This window comes from Heterodontus francisci, chromosome 23 (genome assembly GCF_036365525.1).
Source record: "Heterodontus francisci isolate sHetFra1 chromosome 23, sHetFra1.hap1, whole genome shotgun sequence".
NCBI classification, from domain to species: Eukaryota; Metazoa; Chordata; class Chondrichthyes; order Heterodontiformes; family Heterodontidae; genus Heterodontus; species Heterodontus francisci.
The window spans coordinates 60330440-60351011 of NC_090393.1; the positions used below are offsets into that span (position 1 = coordinate 60330440).

At 45.6% G+C, this 20572-nt stretch overlaps 1 protein-coding gene across 1 annotated transcript in view; it reads left to right on the forward strand.

Moving 5' to 3' along the window:
- Nucleotides 1-4035: 4035 nt before the first annotated feature.
- The window catches only part of slc5a1 (solute carrier family 5 member 1), a 153827-nt gene continuing 137290 nt past the window's right edge, over nt 4036-20572 (forward strand). The window contains exons 1-2 of the mRNA XM_068055377.1: nt 4036-4240; nt 12293-12364. Coding sequence (XP_067911478.1) covers nt 4112-4240; nt 12293-12364 — 201 coding nt within the window. The 5' untranslated portion in view covers nt 4036-4111. The remainder of the gene's footprint in view (nt 4241-12292; nt 12365-20572) is intronic.

A 20572-nucleotide genomic window follows, 5' to 3' on the forward strand; every position in this document is an offset into this window, starting at 1 on the left:
GGATCATGACACCCCCCCAATAACTGCACCCCTCCCAACCCACCTACTCGCTCCACCATGCCTGGTTTGAGCCCTTTGTTGGAGGGACTTCTTTTAGATGCTAATACCTGTTATATGCGAATCTCCTACTCACGTTGTACATTGTCCAGTCTGGTTAATTTGAGATGGCACTGAATCGGAACTGGTCAAACGTTGTTGATGAATTTGGATTAAATGGATTATGTTTGCCAGAGGGAGATTGTGAAAGAGCACCTGCTAACATCACCATAACCTCAGTCCTGTAATAATTTACTGTCTTCCTGTAATAATTGCCTGGTGTGAGTTCAGTTCCCAGCTACAATGAGTCCCCTGTTCCATAGGAGAATGTCAGCATTTATTCAGCTGGGGTGGCTCAGGTTTCCTGCAAGTATCAGTGACGTTAGGGAGCACAGTGGGACCAGACTCAAACAGTAAGATGCAGGCAGACTGCATTCCTTCAGTGGTAGATCTGTGCAACACAAACGTGTTGATAAAGCATTGCGTAACTTGACCTCATTTATTGTTGGCGCAGTAATAACTGTATGGAGAGCCAGAGATTGCTTGCATGCTTGGGCTGTTTGTAATAAGTAGGAGAGATTAAAAAATTAAAGTGAGAAATGATGGTCAATGCATTCATAAAGCACTCACCGTCACAAACTCCGTTCCCTAGCCACTGACTCCATCTCTCTCCCTGATCACTCTCTCAGGTTGAACAGACTGCTTGCAGCCTTGCCATTCTATTTGACCTGGAGTTGAGCTTCTGACTACCTATCCTTCCTATTGCCAAAACCGCCAACTTCTACCACTAATATCGCCCATCCCTGCCTCGCTGCAGCCCAACTACTCCTGAAACGCTCATCCGTGATTTTGTTACCTGTAGACTCACCGTTCACGACCTCAGAACATCCCAAAGTGCTTTACAGATGATGAAGTATTCTGAAGTGTAGTCACTGTTGTAATGTAGGGAATGCTGCTGTCAATTTGTGCACAGCAAGATCCCACAAGCAGCCACAAAATAAGCGACCAGATAATCTGTGTCAGTAAATTGGTTGAGGGATAAATGTTTGTCAGGGCACCAGGAGAACCCCCCTGCTCTGCTTCTAAATGATGCCATGGGACCTACTGCATCCAACGGAGAAGGCAGACGGAGCTTCTGTTTGGCATCTCATCCAAAAGACGGCACCTCCGACAGTGCAGTAAAGCCACAGAACTGCACTGTGTCAGCCTAGAGGTAAAGGAACAAGGCAATCTGGAAAGCAGATAGAATTGAGAGTATACCACTATCAGGGATGATTGAACCAGCTGGATCTCTTTTCTTTTGAAAAAGAGAAGACTGAAAGGAGACCTGATAGCAGACGTTAAGATTAAGAAGGGGAGCAATCATCAGGTGAACGTGTAGAAACTCTTTCCACTTGTGGGTGAGTCTGGAACATTGGGGCATCGATATAAGAAAGCCACAAACAGATCAAATGAAGAATTTAGGCGGAATTGCTTTACACGGAGAGTGCTGAGAATGTGGAACTCGCTGCTGTATGGAGTGGTTGAAGCAGATTACATTGATGCATTTAAAGGGAGGCCTGATGCTTCCCTGAGGGAGAAGGAAATAGAGGAATATGGGGTCAAGGTGGGAAGAGGTAATTAGAGCAAAATGAGGCTCATGCGGAGTACAGACACTGGCATAGATCCGTTCGGCCGACTGGCTTAGCTCTGCATTGTCGATTTTATGTATGAAATTCTATGTAAGAAGTTACATCCCACTTCCTCAGGGCCAGAGAACTTAGAAAAGAGCCTACACTTAGGGACCGCTGACTGTTGCAGGATCACTGCTGAAGATAACGGAGCTAAAGCTATGCAGTTTAGTAGCACGGAGCACTGTAAACCTCCTGCAGCTGATCCAGTCAGAAACACACCAGAAGAGCCATTCGTGACCTGAGGTCATCTCAAAATGTTTCACAGCCAATGAAGAACTCTTCAAAGCGTTGTCATTGACATGCAAGAAAATATGATCCTTTCCCTCAGGCTAGATTGCTGGAGTCTATGATAAGGTCAACTGTTGATCGAATGGGTTTGATGGTATTTGCAATCTCTTCTTCATTAGCTTGGCTGCTGTCACCAGATTCTCACCATTTATTTTTATATGAAGCATCACTATTAATCAACGCTAACTGAAATGTTGTAACCAATATTAAATCAACAAATACATAAATAATTAAGATAGAGTTCCATTTGTGTTATTCTTAATTGTTTAGCTGAGTACAGCTTTCAATCTATTGGGCATAGGTCAAATGCAAAGTCTGGACAAAGCAACCCGCCTGATCAGCACCCCATTCATCACTGACGCACAGTGGCAGCAGTGTGTACCATCTACACGATGCACTGCAGCAACTCACCAAGGCTCCTTAGACAGCACCTTCCAAGTCACACACCATCCTGACTTGGAACTATATCGCTGTTCCTTCACAGTCACTGGGTCAAAATCCTGGAACTCCCTTCCTAACAGCACTGTGGGTGCATCTACACCACAAATATTACAGCAATTCAAGGTGGCAGCTCACCTCCACTTTCTCAAGGGCAATTAAGGATGAGCAATAAATGCTGGCCTAGCCAACGACGCCTACATCCATGAATGAAAAAAAAAATCAGAAAAATAATTGACACCAAACCAAAGAAGGAGATATTAGGTGGGATGTTTTCTTCAACAACGTGGGGTTTAATGAGAGTCTTAAAGGAGGAGAGAGAGGCAGAGAGCCGGGGAGGTAATTCCCGAGCTTAGGGCCCAGGCATCTGACAGCAGGGCCACCAATGGGAGTGGAGGATGCAGAAGAGACCAGAATTGGAGGAATGCAGATATCTTGGAGGGTTGTGGGGCTTGAGGAGGTTACAAAGATAGGGAGGGGCCAGGCCACGAAGGGATTTGAACACGAGGACGAGAATTGTAAAATCGAGGCGTCGGTCGAATTGGAGCCAGTGTCAGCCAGCGAGCACAGGAGTGATGGGTGGACAGGACTTGCTGCGAGTTAGGATTTGGCTGCAGAGCTTTGGATTTCGAGAAAGGTTATTAAAAGTCAGCCAAGCCAGTCCTGTGTTATTAAACTCAAAAATCTAGATTCCGCAGCTGCAGTTATACTGCGAAGTGTAGCCGGTGGATTGGGGTTATACTGCTGGCTGTGCATGAGCCCAATGGAGCTCTGTTCATGTCTGATGGGCTCCATTCCCTGGGCACAGGGCTGGGGGACAGAGGGTGAAAGTTCTTAGGAAGTCCAGTTAATCTACTGGGCTTTGCACTCAGCTGGAGCTATACTGCAGGACGCGCAAATCCCAACTGGTGTCAGACAGCTGCTGGTGGAAATTTAGATGGAGATCTGTCACCTGAGTTATACCGCCCGTCGTGCACCAGAAGCAGCTTTGTTTGGGCAGGAGAGTGGGAGTATAACTGAGATAAAGACACAGTTGGGAATTCACTCACTATCTCATGTCCTGACAGCACGCCCATGTTAAGAGTAAACTTTCATTCATATAGCGCCTTTCATGGCTTCAAGACATCCCAAAATGCTCCACAGCCAAATTACACACAAGGTCCCACAAACAGCAATGTGCTCGATAACCTGTTTCTGTGATGTTGGGGGATGCGGGATAAATATTGGCTGGGAAAAGCTCCCCTGCTCTTCTTCAAATTGTGCCTTGGGGTCATGAGAGGGCAGACAGTTTAACATTTCATCTGAAAGACAGCACCTCTGACAGTGCAGCACTCCCGCAGTACTGCACTGGTCTATCAGCCCAGATTTGTGTGCTGGGGTCTCTGGTGTGCCACTTGAACCCACAACCTTCTCACTCAGAGTGAGAATGCTACCCATTCAGCCAGAGCTGGAGATTGCTCATAATTGCATGATATTTTGGGCTATTACTGATATTCCTGATTGGGGCAAAGTCGCACTTGTGGCAGAGAAATAAATTTCCGCTATTGCACAAAGACTTGTATTTCCTGGTTTTATGATTAACAGAGGTAAGAAAAACACCCGCACCTTGGCTGCCGAGCTAATAGAAGCTGCAGCTCCCAGTGCGTGTGTGTGTGTGTTAGAAGAGCCTATGAAGTATGGCAACCGTCACCCCGGGACCCCTCAGCACCCCCGCTGCCGACAACAGCCACAGAGCGGTGAACAATCCGGCGGACATCTCGGTCATTGTCATCTACTTCTTGGTGGTTTTGGCTGTGGGGATCTGGGTGAGTTAAAGCGGCAGAACTCGGGACAGAATGCAACATACTTTGCGAATGGGACGGGCGTCTTTTCACTAAGGAACAAGTGTTCCCCGCCCTACAAACGTTATAACTGAATGGAAATGATAGTCAATCTATATTTAATGCCACTTTTATTTTGCTCTGGATAGAACTTTTTCTTGCTGGCTTTATTATTGAATGTTTCCTTAAATAGAAGCAGCCTGATATCTGAATTTCCATTGATTCTTCATGCACCCTTTTTGCTCCTGTTTTTATTACCATTGGTGCCAGTCAGTTATCAGTAACAGCCCTGGAACAATTTATTGGCGCCTTTTGGTCAATTTTCTTGTCTCCGGAGTCTTTTTCAGATGTAAAGAGGAGCTCAGAGGTGATTTGCTACTGGAGATGTCCTGGCTGGAGAGGATGAGGTTCACAGTCACACCTGGGTTCCATGTGAAAGCAGTCAAGTGTCAGTCACAGGAGCGCCCCCCCCCCCCCCCACTCCCTAACCCCGCACCGCCCCCCCCCCCCCCTCACCCACTCCCTCCCTCCACTCACTATCTCATGTCCTGACAACACACACGTTAAATTCAAAGAAAGAGTAAACTTTCATTTATATAGTGCCTTTCATGGCTTCAAGACATCCCAAAATGCTCCACAGCCAAATTGCACACAAGGTCCCTCCACCTCCTCCCCCACCCTCCCCCCTCCCTCCCCCCTCCCTCATTCCAGATATAACACTTTGCTACTCAAGATTTTTTCCCCCCATGTCGCCTCTGGTTCTTTTACCAATTACCTTGAAATTACTGATGACCGGCAACGGTCTCTAGAGAATGACTAGGAATGCTTCATCTCACTAGCCCAGGATCGCCCAGGCCGCCCTCCATTCCACCCAACTCCCAGCTAAGTGCAGCGAGTTGACTGCAGGATCGGGGTCGAGACAGGAACCCGTTGTTTAACAGTACCAGGCTGTGCATTTTAACCCCTGAGCCAATGGGGAAGGCCCTTCACTTTCAGAGAAATGACATGAGGTGTACAGGAACACACTGGGATGTTTCTCCGTCGAGTGTTCCCCTGTCCGGTGAGAAAGTGCTAGGCCTCGACTCGGAGCCTTCCCACAGCGGCTTGGCATTGGTCTGAAGGTCCACCCTGTGTGAGGGCTGAATGCCATCTCTGCTATAATACCACAGGTGGCTGTTGCACTGTGCCTAGCCTTCAGCTCCTTTCAGCCTTCATTTTTAAAACAAACTCTGACAGGATCTGTGGCACTGGCACTGTTGTCAGCTCCATTAGTGTCACCTCTGTTTACTGGCCTAAATGTCCTTGGGAGGAAATTTGTCAGGTGACACTGCCTCTTTAATTTTCTTTATTGCTTAAATAAAACAGACATTGGATAAACAAACAAACAAGTTGAAACAGGAGAGTTGGCAAATGTTCAGTGATGAATTATTGCTGACAAAGATTAATAAAACAAATGTGGTCTGTGATTTATATTGATCCATATTTTTAATTGTTTTATAACTTACCTGCACAGGGGCTGAAAGAAGTTCTCAGTCCCGCCCTCGTGATTGTAAATCTAGGGTTGGAGTTCAAACATTTTTGTAACTTTTTTAAGAGACATCAGAGGCAAGGGTAGCTCTTTAGATAGATCCTACCTGTCAATCTTCTCCCAGTACTATTACATGCAACAACCTAACCTTCTGTTGCACCAGTTAATGGAGTAAAACGTCTCAAGGCATTTCTCAGGAGCGTAATCAAACAAAAATAATTGGCACTCAGTCAGATAAGAAGACATTAGGACAGGTGAGCAAAGGGTTGATGGAAGAGGTAGGTTTTACAGAGTATATTAAAGGAGACGAGAGAGGTGGAGAGGATTAGGTCGGGAATTCCAGTTCTTAGGGCCTCGGCAGGTGAAGACATGGCCACCATGCAGCAAAGGAAGTAGATGCACAAGAGGCCAGAATTGGAGGGGTGCAGATATCTTGGAAGGCTGTGGGGCTTGAGGATGTTACAGAGATAAAGAGGGGCAAGGCCATGGAGGAATTTGAACACCAGGGTGAGAATTTTAATATAGAGGCATTGGTGGACTGGGAGCCTCTGTAGGTCATGCAGGATAGAAGTCAGGTAAGTAAGTATCTCCCAGTTACACTTGGTGAAAATCTCCACCTCCAGGCCTCCATGATGATTCTGGGATTTAGGTTGAGCTGTGCAAGTCTGATTACAATCTTGTTAACTATTTTTGTTTGGATTTCAAAGATTACCTCTGCCCCAGTGCCCCGAGGCTTTTGTAGATGATGGAAATGTTGGCCAGCTATTTAACAACGGACAATAAATGCAGCTTTAAAATTCACCAATCTCAAGTGCAATTATTTCACCAGAGAGGTGGATGTGAGACAGACTTAAGTAGTTGATGCCGTGTGAATTAACTCCTTCAAGAAGTATCTGAAGGAATCTGCTTGGAATTGGGATCGGAGACTGTTGGGATGGACGGACATAATTCATTACTCCAGAAACATTAAAGGCTGCACTGCTAGGTAGAGAACACTGGGGGTTGTGGTTAGTAGAGAACAGAGGTGTGCTGATGGGTTAATATCCTGGAGTTTTCTTTTGGGGATTAGGGAATACTTACACAGCAGGTTGGCCATCTCAGTCCTTGAAAGGGTAAATTGTGTATGGTCTGAGGAGGGACAGAGTTCACAAGCCAACTAGCCTTATCATGATTGCTTATCAACCACATAAACCTCCATCTCAGACAGCCACTCTGCAGTTCAAATATTTATTCAGAAATATATATATATATATCGACATAAACAACAAGGTGCTTCACAGGATTTGAGTTTGAGCCACATAAGAAGATAGCTTGGTCAAAGAGATAGGTTTTAAGGAGTGTGTTAAAGGAGGAAAGCAAGGTCGAGAAGTGGAGAGGTGTAGGGAGGGAATTCCAGAGCTTGGGGGCCTCAGTAACTGAAGGCATGGAGAGATTAAAATCAAGGATGATCACGAGGCCAGAATTAGAGGAGCACTGATATCTTGGAGGATTGTGGGCTGGAGGAGATTACAGAGATAGGGAGGGGCTAGGCCATGGAGGGAGTTGAAAACAAGGATGAGAATTTTAAGATCAAGGCATTGCCGGAACAGGAGCAAATGTAGATCAGTGAGCACAGGGGTGATGTATGAACAGGACTTGTTTTGAGTTAGTACAAGGGCAGCAATTTTTTGGATGGTGGGAGATGGGAGGCTGGTCACGAGAGCCTTGTAATTTTTCTCTCCAATTTTCTCGAGTCCTCTCCTAAAGTTGGCTCCTTACTCCTGTGCCTACTTGACAGTCTGGAGGTAACAAAGGCATGGATTAGAGTTTCACCAGTAGATGAGCTGAGACGGGGGCGAGTTTGGGAAATGGAAGTAGGCAGTCTTGGTGATGGAGAGGATATGAGGTCAGCAGCTCACCTCAGGGTCAAATAGTATGCCAAGTTCAGACTCAGAAAGTAGCAGGGAGAGGGATGGAGTCAGTGTCCAGAGAACGGAGTTTGTGGCGAGGACTGAAAACAATGGCTTCAATCTTCCCAATATTTAGTTGGAGGAAATTTCTGCTCATCCAGTATGGGATGAATACAGATTTTCCAATGTAGCTCAAGGCCATTCTATTGAGAAACACATTTAATGTACTATTAGATTTATTTCTTTGACTTTGTGTTTTCTTCAAGTAATTAGAGGTGTTCTGACTTGTGCAGGCTTTTTAGATCATCATTGACCATAAATTCATTCACTGGTTGCCTAGGTGACAATGGAGTAATTTCTACATCACAGGAGCTGAGTGTAAAAAAAACCAATCAGACATCAGATACAGCTCAAAATGGCCATTTCAACTCAACTGTTTTTTCTAAAGTCTTACACTTCTATATTTCTCTTTTGGCCTCAGCTGTATTCAGGCAATATTGAATCTAACCACAGTATACAACGATCACCAGACTCCCCCAAGGATCTACTCATCTCATGCTTACTTGTCAGGTTTTTCTTTTGTCTCCAATTTTCTCCAGTCCTCTCCTGAAGTTCGCTCTTTACTAATGCACCCTCTTGACAGTGAGGGATAATGGGCTACTTGCTCACAGGGCACATCAAGGCCAAGCCCGATCTCATTGTCACCCAGTATCTCGGCGCACATACTTCCAGGAGGGGTTTCTGGCTGGGAATCAGGAGCTAGAGGCCTGTCCATTTTCACTTTCTCTAACCCTTGGTGCTGGGGCCAATCATAGTGACTTCACACTACCTCCATTGTACACATGGGAGATAGAACCTCGAGGCGCTCACTTGTAAAGTATTATTGGTTGCTAAAGATTTGATCGACTATATACCGTATATTGCCCAGGACACTGATTCAGATATTAGGCTACGTTTCAGGAAGATGTATACCAGGAGTGGAGCAGAGCCTACTGCCTGCGCTTCTCAGGAAATCACAGGGACGTTGTCCACAGCTTCTCATCCTGGTGAATGGATCCATGGTTTCTAGATATACGTTTCCTGTGGGCGAGGCACTTTGCCTGGAGCACACATTCTGAACAGAAGGGAAAGAACAGCTGGCCCAGCAAGCTTGCTGCACTCACCCTCCTTCCCTGACCCACCACCCATCCCCCACCTACCCCTGCACCCGACCCTCAGCCATGAAATCACCTGGGAAAAGCAAACAAACAGAGAGTAACACAGGGCCAAGAAGTGAAGAAAATACTCTGGAAACATCCTCTCTAAATCCGTCAGGTGATCAAAGGCATTCCACAGGGGATAACATGGACCTAAGCAAGATGTCCCTTTTCCAGAGATAGAATCCACTGACCGGCCTTCACCTGAACCCTCAATTCCTTCTCTGCTGAATTGTTTCTTGAACCCAATTATTCTGTCTGCTCCAGCGACCTGTTAACTCCATAGAAAGTCAGTCGACGAATGTGACCCAAGGACAACATTGAACCAGATAACTTCAAAAGGCATTTTCATTGTGGTTTTAGTTCTGGAGGTACCCGTGTACCAACACGGTCACTGGGACAATAAAAGCCACAACATTCAAACACTTCCTCATTCATCATCTAGTTATTAAAAACACCAAGGAGTGGGGCAGGGAGAGGTCCCAGGAACTAGGACCAGTGCCAGGACCAGTCTGTAGTTGGCAATGAAAAAGTAGAAGTAAAAAGGAAAGCTTTTTCAGCAAATCAGAAGTAAAGTTGTGGAATGGCTCATCAACAAAGGACGTTGAGGCAAACAATAGCTTGCTTTGAAATAGCGTATTTTTATAAAGCGTCATCAAACAAGATTTGACACCAAGCCAGGTAAGAAGATATTAGGACAGGTGACCAAAAGCTTGATCAAAGAGGTAGGTTTAAAGGACGGTCTGAGAGGAGGATAAAGAGACGGAAAGGTTTAGGGAGGGAATTAGGACCTAGAAAGTTGAAGGCACGGCTGCCAATAGTGGAGCGATGAAAATTGAGGATGCGTATATAAAGAGCAAGAGGGTAACTGGGGAAAGGGTTAGCCCACTCAAGGACAGAGAAGGGAATCTACGTGTGGAGCCAGAGGAAATGGGCGAGGTACTAAATGAGTACTTTGCATCAGTATTCACCAAGGAGAAGGACTTGGTGGACGATGAGCCTAGGGAAGGGAGTGTAGATAGTCTCAGTCATCTCATTATCAAAAAGGAGGAGGTGTTGGGTGTCTTGCAAAGCATTAAGGTAGATAAGTCCCCAGGGCCTGATGGGATCTACCCCAGAATACTGAGGGAGGCAAGGGAATAAATTGCTGGGGCCTTGACAGAAATCTTTGCATCCTCATTGGCTACAGGTGAGGTCCCAGAGGACTGGAGAATAGCCAATGTTGTTCCTTTGTTTAAGAAGGGTAGCAAGGATAATCCAGGAAATTATAGGCCGGTGAGCCTTACGTCAGTGGTAGGGAAATTATTAGAGAGGATTCTTCGGGACAGGATTTACTCCCATTTGGAAACAAACAAACTAATTAGCAAGAGAAAGCATGGTTTTGTGAAGGGGAGGTCGTGTCTCACTAATTTGATTGAGTTTTTTGAGGAAGTGACGAAGATGATTGATGAGGGAAGGGCAGTGGATGTTATCTATATGGACTTCAGTGAAGCCTTTGACAAGGTCCCTCATGGCAGACTGGTACAAAAGGTGAAGTCACATGGGATCAGAGGGGAGCTGGCAAGATGGATACAGAACTGGCTGTGACATAGAAGACAGAGGGTAGCAGTGGAAGGGTACTTTTCTGAATGGAGGGATGTGACTAGTGGTGTTCCGCAGGGATCAGTGCTGGGACCTTTGCTGTTTGTAGTATTTATAAATGATTTAGAGGAAAATGTAGCTGGTCTGATTAGTAAGTTTGCGGACGACACAAAGGTTAGTGGAGTTGCGGACAGTGATGAGGATTGTCAGAGGATACAGCAGGATATAGATCGGTTGGAGACTTGGGCGGAGAAATGGCAGATGGAGTTTAATCTGGATAAATGTGAGGTAATGCATTTTGGAAGGTCTAATACAGGTGGGAGGTATACAGTAAATGGCAGTATTGACAGGTAGAGAGATCTGGACGTACAGGTCCACAGGTCACTGAAAGTGGCAACGCAGGTGGATAAGGTAGTCAAGAAGGCATACGGCATGCTTGCCTTCATCGGTCGGGGCATAGAGTATAAAAATAGGCAAGTCATGCTGTAGCTGTACAGAACTTTAGTTAGGCCACACTTAGAATATTGCATGCAATTCTGGTCGCCACACTACCAGAAGGACGTGGAGGCTTTGGAGAAGGTACAGAGGAGGTTTACCAGGATGTTGCCTGGTCTGGAGGGCATTAGCTATGAGGAGAAGTTGGATAAACTCGGATTGTTTTCATTGGAACGACGGAGGTGGAGGGGCGACATGATAGAGGTTTACAAAGTTATAAGCGGCATGGACAGAGTGGATAGTCAGAAGCTTTTTTCCAGGGTGGAAGAGTCAGTTACTAGGGGACATAGGTTTAAGGTGAGAGGGGCAAAGTTTAGAGGGGATGTGCGAGGCACGTTCTTTACACAGAGGGTGGTGAGTGCCTGGAACTTGTTGCCGGGGGAGGTGGTGGAAGCAGGTACCATAGAGACGTTTAAGAGGCATCTTGACAAATACATAAATAGGATGGGAATAGAGGGATACGGACTCCGGAAGTGCAGAAGGTTTTAGTTTAGGCAGGCATCAAGATCGGCCCAGGCTTGGAGGGCCGAATGGCCTGTTCCTGTGCTGTACTGTTCTTTGTTCTTTGTAAGAGACCAGAACTAGATGTCCGCAGAGATCTTAGAGGGTTATAGGGCTGGAGGAAGTTACAGTGATGGGGAAGGCTGGGGCCATAGAGGGAGCTGAAAACAAGGATGAGAATTTTAAACTGCGGCATTGCCGGACCTGGAACCACTGTAGGTCAGTGAGCACAGGGGTGATGGGTGAACAGGACTTGGTGTGAATTAGGATAAGGGCGGCAGAGTTTTTGATAAGCTCAAATTTACCGCCGGTGCCAGGTGGGAGGCTCGCCAGGACAGGATTGGAATCGTCGAGTCCAGAAGTAACAAAACATGAATAAAAGTTGCAACTTCAGGTTGAAATTTAATCACTCCTGTGTACCATCCTATCACAGACCTTCCCTTTCGTTCTTATCTCCTCTCTCCACTTTATCTGCCTCTAAATTTGCTTTCAAACTGTCACATTTCTTGGCTTTTTCCAATTCTGATGAAAAACCTGAAACGGTAACTCTGTTTCTCACCCCACAGATGCTGCAGACCTGCTGAGTATTTTCAGCATTTTCTTATTTTATTTCAGACGTACAGCATCTGCAGTATTTTGCTTTGGTAAAAAAAATTGTTTTCTTCATTATTTTTCAAATGTTCAAAAGGTCTCAAAAAATTTTCTCCTGGGTTTCTGACAACAGTGTCCTGGAAATTAAACTTTGCTTCCAGCTGACTTCAGGACGATCCTTAAGGCCTGAGATAATATCGGGGGAGACACAATGTGTGTTATAATCACAGTAATACTCCTGTTGTTGTTTCCACAGGCAATGGTAAGGAGTAACCGGGGCACAGTCGGAGGATTCTTCCTCGCTGGCAGGAGCATGATATGGTGGCCGGTAAGAAGGCTTCTACCTAATTTACCAGGTGTGTGATGATGGAAAGGTGTAATACTGAGAGTATAACATCACCATGAGACAGTGAGAGAGAGAGAGTGTAATATCAACATGAGACAGGGAGAGAGAGAGAATGTAATATCAACATGAGACAGAGAGAGAGAGAGTGTAATATCAACATGAGACAGTGAGAGAGAGACTGTAATATCAAAATGAGACAGTAAGAGAGAGAGAGTGTAATATCAACATGAGACAGGGAGAGAGAGAGAGTGTAATATCAACATGAGACAGGGAGAGAGAGAGAGTGTAATATCAACATGAGACAGGAAGAGAGAGAGAGTGTAATATCAACATGAGACAGAGAGAGAGAGACAGTAATATCAACATGAGACAGTAAGAGAGAGAGAGTGTAATATCAACATGAGACAGGGAGAGAGAGACTGTAATATCAAAATGAGACAGTAAGAGAGAGAGAGTGTAATATCAACATGAGACAGGGAGAGAGAGACTGTAATATCAAAATGAGACAGTAAGAGAGAGAGAGTGTAATATCAACATGAGACAGGGAGAGAGAGAGAGTGTAATATCAACATGAGACAGGGAGAGAGAGAGAGTGTAATATCAACATGAGACAGGAAGAGAGAGAGAGTGTAATATCAACATGAGACAGAGAGAGAGAGACAGTAATATCAACATGAGACAGAGAGAGAGAGACTGTAATATCAACATGAGACAGTGAGAGAGAGACTGTAATATCAAAATGAGACAGTAAGAGAGAGAGAGTGTAATATCAACATGAGACAGGGAGAGAGAGAATGTAATATCAACATGAGACAGTGAGAGAGAGAGTGTAATATCAACATGAGACAGAGAGAGAGAGACTGTAATATCAACATGAGACAGTGAGAGAGAGACTGTAATATCAAAATGAGACAGTAAGAGAGAGAGAGTGTAATATCAACATGAGACAGAGAGAGAGAGACTGTAATATCAACATGAGACAGCGAGAGAGAGAGTGTAATATCAACATGAGACAGAGAGAGAGAGACTGTAATATCAACATGAGACAGTGAGAGAGAGAGTGTAATATCAACATGAGACAGGGAGAGAGAGACTGTAATATCAACATGAGACAGTGAGAGAGAGAGTGTAATATCAACATGAGACAGAGAGAGAGAGACTGTAATATCAACATGAGACAGTGAGAGAGAGAGTGTCATATCAAAATGAGACAGTGAGAGAGAGAGTGTAATATCAACATGAGACAGTGAGAGAGAGAGTGTAATATCAACATGAGACAGTGAGAGAGAGAGTGTAATATCAAAATGAGACAGTGAGAGAGAGACTGTAATATCAACATGAGACAGTGAGAGAGAGAATGTAATATCAACATGAGACAGTGAGAGAGAGAGTGTCATATCAAAATGAGACAGTGAGAGAGAGGGTGTAATATCAAAATGAGACAGTGAGAGAGAGAGTGTCATATCAAAATGAGACAGTGAGAGAGAGAGTGTCATATCAAAATGAGACAGTGAGAGAGAGGGTGTAATATCAAAATGAGACAGTAAGAGAGAGAGAGACTGTAATATCAACATGAGACAGTGAGAGAGAGAATGTAATATCAACATGAGACAGTGAGAGAGAGAGTGTCATATCAAAATGAGACAGTGAGAGAGAGGGTGTAATATCAAAATGAGACAGTGAGAGAGAGAGTGTCATATCAAAATGAGACAGTGAGAGAGAGGGTGTAATATCAAAATGAGACAGTAAGAGAGAGAGAGAGTGTAATATCAACATGAGACAGGGAGAGAGAGAGAGAGTGTAATATCAACATGAGATAATGAGAGAGAGATTGTCATATCAACATGAGATAATGAGAGAGATTGTAATATCAACATGAGACAGTGAGAGAGAGAGTGTAATATCACCATGGGGACAGCGAGAGAGTGTAATATCACCATGGGGACAGAGAGAGAGTGCAATATCACCATGGGGATAGCGAGAGCATCTAGTATCACCATGGGGACAGCGAGAGAGTGTAATATCACCATGGGGACAGCAAGAGCATGTAGTATCACCATGGGGACAGTGAGAGAATTTAATATCACCATGGGGACAGCGAGAACGTGTAATATCACCATGGGGACAGCGAGAGCATGTAATATCACCATGGGGACGGCGAGAGCATGTAATATCACCATGGGGACAGCGAGAGCATATAATATTACCATGGGGACAGCGAGAGTGTGTAATATCACCATGGGGACAACGAGAGAGTGTAATATCACCATGGGGACAGCTAGAGCGTGTAATATCACCATGGGGACAACGAGAGAGTGTAATATCACCATGGGGACAGCTAGAGCGTGTAATATCACCATGGGGACAATGAGAGTGTGTAGTATCACCATGGGGACAACGAGAGAGTGTAATATCACCATGGGGACAGCGAGAGCATGTAACATCACCATGGGGACAGCGAGAGCGTGTAGTATCACCATGGGGACAGCGAGAGAGTGTAATATCACCACGGGGACAGCGAGAGAATGTAATATCACCATGGGGACAGCGAGAGAGTGTAATATCACCACGGGGACAGCGAGAGAATGTAATATCACCATGGGGACAGCGAGAGAGTGTAATATCACCATGGGGACAGCGAGAGCATGTAGTATCACCATGGGGACAGTGAGAGAGTTTAATATTACCATGGGGAGAGCGAGAACATGTAATATCACCATGGGGACGGCGAGAGCATGTAATATCACCATGGGGACAGCGAGAGCGTGTAATATTACCATGGGGACAGCGAGAGCGTGTAATATCACCATGGGGACAGCGAGAGCGTGTAATATCACCATGGGGACAGCGAGAACGTGTAATATCACCATGGGGACAGCGAGAGCGTGTAATATCACCATGGGGACAGCGAGAACGTGTAGTATCACCATGGGGACAGCGAGAGAGTGTAATATCACCATGGGGAGAGCGAGAGCGTGTAGTATCACCATGGGGACAGCGAGAGAGTGTAATATCACCATGGGGACAGCGAGAACGTGTAGTATCACCATGGGGACAGCGAGAGCGTGTAACATCACCATGGGGACAGCGAGAGCGTGTAGTATCACCATGGGGACAGCGAGAGAGTGTAATATCACCACGGGGACAGCGAGAGAATGTAATATCACGATGGGGACAGCGAGAGTGTGTAACATCACCATGGGGACAGCGAGAGCGTGTAATATCACCATGGGGACAGCGAGAGTGTGTAACATCACCATGGGGACAGTGAGAGCGTGTAATATCACCATGGGGAGAGCGAGAGCGTGTAATATCACCATGGGGAGAGCGAGAGCGTGTAACATCACCATGGGGACAGCGAGAGCGTGTAATATCACCATGGGGAGAGCGAGAGCGTGTAACATCACCATGGGGACAGCGAGAGCGTGTAATATCACCATGGGGAGAGCGAGAGCGTGTAACATCACCATGGGGACAGCGAGAGCGTGTAATATCACCATGGGGAGAGCGAGAGCGTGTAACATCACCATGGGGACAGCGAGAGCGTGTAATATCACCATGGGGACAGCGAGAGAGTTTAATATCACCATGGGGACAGCAAGAGAATGTAATATCACGATGGGGACAGCGAGAGAGTTTAACATCACCATGGGGACAGCGAGAGCGTGTAATATCACCATGGGGACAGCGAGAGAGTTTAATATCACCATGGGGACAGCGAGAGAGTGGAATATCACCATGGGGACAGTGAGAGAGTGTAATATCACCATGGAACAGAGAGGGAGAGAGAGTGTGTAATAGCACTATGCGACAGTGTTGTAGTGGCTAATATCACATTGAGACAGAGGAGAGAGGGAGTGTGTGTAATATCATCATGGGGACAGTGAGAGAGTGTAATATCACCACGGGGACAGAAGATTGTGAGTGTAATATCATCATGGGACAGAGAGTGTGTAATATCACAATGGGGACAGTGTGAGAATGTATTTTCACCCTGGGAGAGAGTGAGTTGTTGCATTTCTGTGGAGAGTTGAACAATTCCTAACTCTATTCCTCTGGTGACTGAAGCTAATAACTCTGGTGAACATGAGCCACTTTCACTGTGCTTGGTAACTTTCTGTTAAGTGGAAAGTATTTCCTGCTACAGGATCCTTGTTGAAAGGAGGTGGCAGAGATCAAGCCAGCTGTTCTGGCTGGATTGGAAGTATTGTATTTTCTGCATAAACTCCTTGGCTGATTGCATTGGCTCTTTCGACCCTAAGATTTGACATACGTCCTCCCCACCCCTGTCCCACCCCCCACTCCCACTGCCAGTAGCAATGCAATGCAATGCACTATGGAAGAATAGCATGACATCTGTCATTTGCATAGTATTTGAATACACTGCCCATATTTGGGCAGCTGTATGATACATGCTTTTCTGTCACTTTGTCCAGAATTACACTGGGGCTTAATCCACCTTAAAAATGTTCATGTCCAGGGTTCATTATTTTCCAAATATCTGAAGTGTGGATACTAGCTCTGAATACACAGGACGACATGTATGCTGGACAGTGGAAACAGCATGTGATAGACAGAGCAAAACGATCCCTCAACCAACAGATCAGATGGAAGCTTTGCAGTCCTACCACATGCATGATCGTGGGCAATTAAACAATTAATGAAGGAGGAGGCTCCACAAACTTCCCCATCCTCAATGATGGGAGGGTACCTGCCATCAACCTAGGCACTGGGAGCAACAAAGGCACACCCTGCTCAGTCAACCCTGCAAAGTCCTTCTCACTAACATCTGGGGACTTGTGTCAAAATTGGGAGAGCTGTCCCAGACTAGTCAAATAACAGTCTGACATAGGCATACTCACCAAGTCACACCTTATAGCCAATATCCCAGACTCCTCCACCACCATCCCTGGGTATGTCCTGTCCCACCGGCAGGATAGACCCACCAGAGATGGCAGCACAGTGGTATACAGTCAGGATCCTAGATCGGTGATCCTGCACTCAGCGTCCTGGGCTCTTAAAAGAAGTGGCTGCAAAGATAGTGGATGCATTGATTGTAATCTTCCAAAATTCACTAGATTCTGGAAAGGTCCCAGCAGACTGGAAAACTGCAAATATAACGCTCTATACAAGAATAGAAGCAACAGAAATCAGGAAACTATAGGCCAGTTAACCTAACATCTGTCATTGGGAAAATACTAGAATCCTTTATTAAGGAAGTAGTAGCAGAACATTTAGAAAACAGTAAAACCATGTTGTCTTTGCTTGATTGTATTATGAAAGGAAAATCATGTTTGACAAATTTATTAGAGTTCTTTGAGGAGATAATGAGCAGGGTGCATAAAGGGGAACCAGTAGCTTTAACATATTTAGATTTCCAAGAGGCATTTGATAAGGTTACTGCACAAGCTAAGAGCTCATGGTTTTGGGGGTAATATATTAGCATGGATAGAGGATTGGCTAACTAACAGGAAACAGAGTTGGGATCAATGGGGCATTTTCAGGTTGGAAAACTGTAACTAGTGGAGTGCCACAGGGATCAGTGCTGGGGCCTCAACTATTTACAATCAAAATTAATGACTTGGATGAAGGGACTGAGTGTATTGTAGCCAAATTTGCTGACAACACAAAGACAGGTGGGAAAGCAAGTTATGAAGAGGACACAAAGTCTGCAAAGGGATATAGATAGGTTAGGTGAGAGGGAAAAATGGACACATAGCGTATAATGTGGGAAAATGTCCATGAAATACAAAAAGTTAGCATGCAGGTAGAGCAACTAATAAGGAAGGCAAATGGAATGTTAGCCTTTATTGCAAGTGGGATGTAGTATAAGAGTAGGGAAGTTTTGCTACAACTGTACAGGTCGTTAGTAAGACCACACCTAGAGTATTGCGTACAGCTTTGGTCTCCTTTTTTAAGGAGGGATATACTTGCATTGGAGGCAGTTCAGAGAAGGTTCACTCGGCTGATTCCTGGGATGAAGGGGTTGTCCTATGAGAAAAGAGTGAGCAGGTTGGCCCTATATTCATTACAGTTTAGAAGAATGAGAGGTGATCTTATTGAAACATATAAGATTCTGAGGGGGCTTGACATGGTAGATGCTGAGAGGATGTTTCCCATCATGGGGAAGTCTAGAACTAGGAGGCACAGTTTCAAAATAAGGGGCTCCCATTTAAAACAGAGATGAGGAATTTCTTCTCTCAGAAGGTCATGAATCTTGGGAATTCTGAACCCTAGAGAGATTTGGAGACTGACTCATTGAATATATTCAAGGCTGAGATAGACAGATTCTTGAATTATAGGGGAGTCAAGGGTTATGGGGAACAGGGAGGAAAGTGGAGTTGAGGACAAGATCAGATCTGTCATGATCTTATTGATTGGTGGAGCAGCCTCAAAGGGCGGTATGGGCTCCTGCTCCTAGTTCTTATTGTCTTATGGGAGGTAAAAGCTCTGGAAATCCTCAAGATTAACTCCGGACCCCATGAAGTCTCCTGGCAAGGAAACCTCCTGCTGATTACCACCTACCACCCACCCTCCCCCCTCAGCTGATGAATCAGTGCTTCTCCATGTTGAATGCCACTTGGAAGAAGCACTGAGGGTAGCAAGGGCACAAAGTGTAATCTGACTGCGGAACCTCAGTGCTCATCACCAGGAGTGGCTCGGTAGCACCACTGCTGACTGAGCTGGCAGATTACTGAAGGTGGTGAGAACACCAACAAGTGGGATAAACCTACTTGACCTCGTCCTCATTAATCTACCTGTCCATGACCGTATTGGTAGGAGTGACCACCGCACAGTCCTTGTGGAGATGAAGTCCCATCTTCACACTGAGGTTACCCTCCATTGTGTTGTGTGGCACTATCACTGTGCTAAATTGGATAGATTCAGAACAGATCTAGCAGCTCAAAACTGGGCATCCATGAGGTGCTGTGGGCCATCAGAAGCAGCAGAATTATATTCAACCACAATCTGTAATCTCATAACTCAGCATATCCCCCGTTGCAGGGCATTAACCATGATTTAATGAGGAGTGCAGGAGAACATGCCAGGAGCAGCATCAAGCATACCTAAAAATGAGATACCAACCTGGTGAAAGCTATAGCACAGGACTAAAAGCATGCTAAACATGCTATGGACAGACCTCAGCAACCCCAAAACCAATGGATCAGATCAAAACTCTGCAGTCTTGTCACATCCAGGCATGAATGCTGGTGGACAACTAGACAGCTAACCTGAGGAAGAGGCTCCAACAATATCCCCATCCTCAATGATGGGGGGGGCCAGCACATCAATGCAAAAGATGAGGCTGAAGCGTTTGCAACCATCTTCAGCCAGAAGTGTCGAGTGGATGAGCCATCTCGGCCATCTCCTGAGGTCCCCAGCATCACAGATGCCACTCTTCAGCCAATTCGATTCCACGTGATATCATGAAACGGCTGAAGGCACTGGATACTGCAAAAGCTGTGGGCCCTGACAACATCCTGACTGTAGTAGTGTAGACATGTGCTCCAGAACTAGCCCTGCCAATGGCCAACCTGTTTCAGTACAGCTACAATACTGGCATCCACCTGACAATGTGGAAAATTGGTCATGTGTGTCCTGTCCACAAAAAAACAGGACAAATCCGATGCAGCCAGTTACCGCCCCCTCAGTCTATTCTCGATCATCAGCAAAGTGATGGAAAATGTTGTTGACAGTGCTGTCAAGCGACATTTACTCAGCAACAACCTGCTCACTGATCTTCAGTTTGGGCTCTGCCAGGGCCAGTGGACTCCAGACCTCATTACAACCTTCAACCAAACATGGACCAAAGAGCTTAACTCAAGAGGTGAGGTGAGAGTGACTGCCCTCGACATTAAGGCAGTATTTTTCCAGGTGTGGCATCAAGGTGGCCTAGCAAATTTGAAGTCAATGGGAATCAGGGAAAAGCTCTCCACTGGTTGGAATCATACCTGGCACAAAGAAAGATGGTTGTGGTTGTTGGACGCCAGTCATCTCAGCTCCAGGTCATCACTGCAGGAGTTCCTCAGGGTAGTGTCCTCGGCCCAACCATCTTCAGTTGCTTGAACAGTGACCTTCCCTCCATCATAAGGTCAGAAGTGGGGATGTTCGCTGATGATTGCACAATGTTCAGTTCCATTCACAGCTCCTCAGATAGAGAAGCAGTCTGTACCCTCACGCAGCAAGACC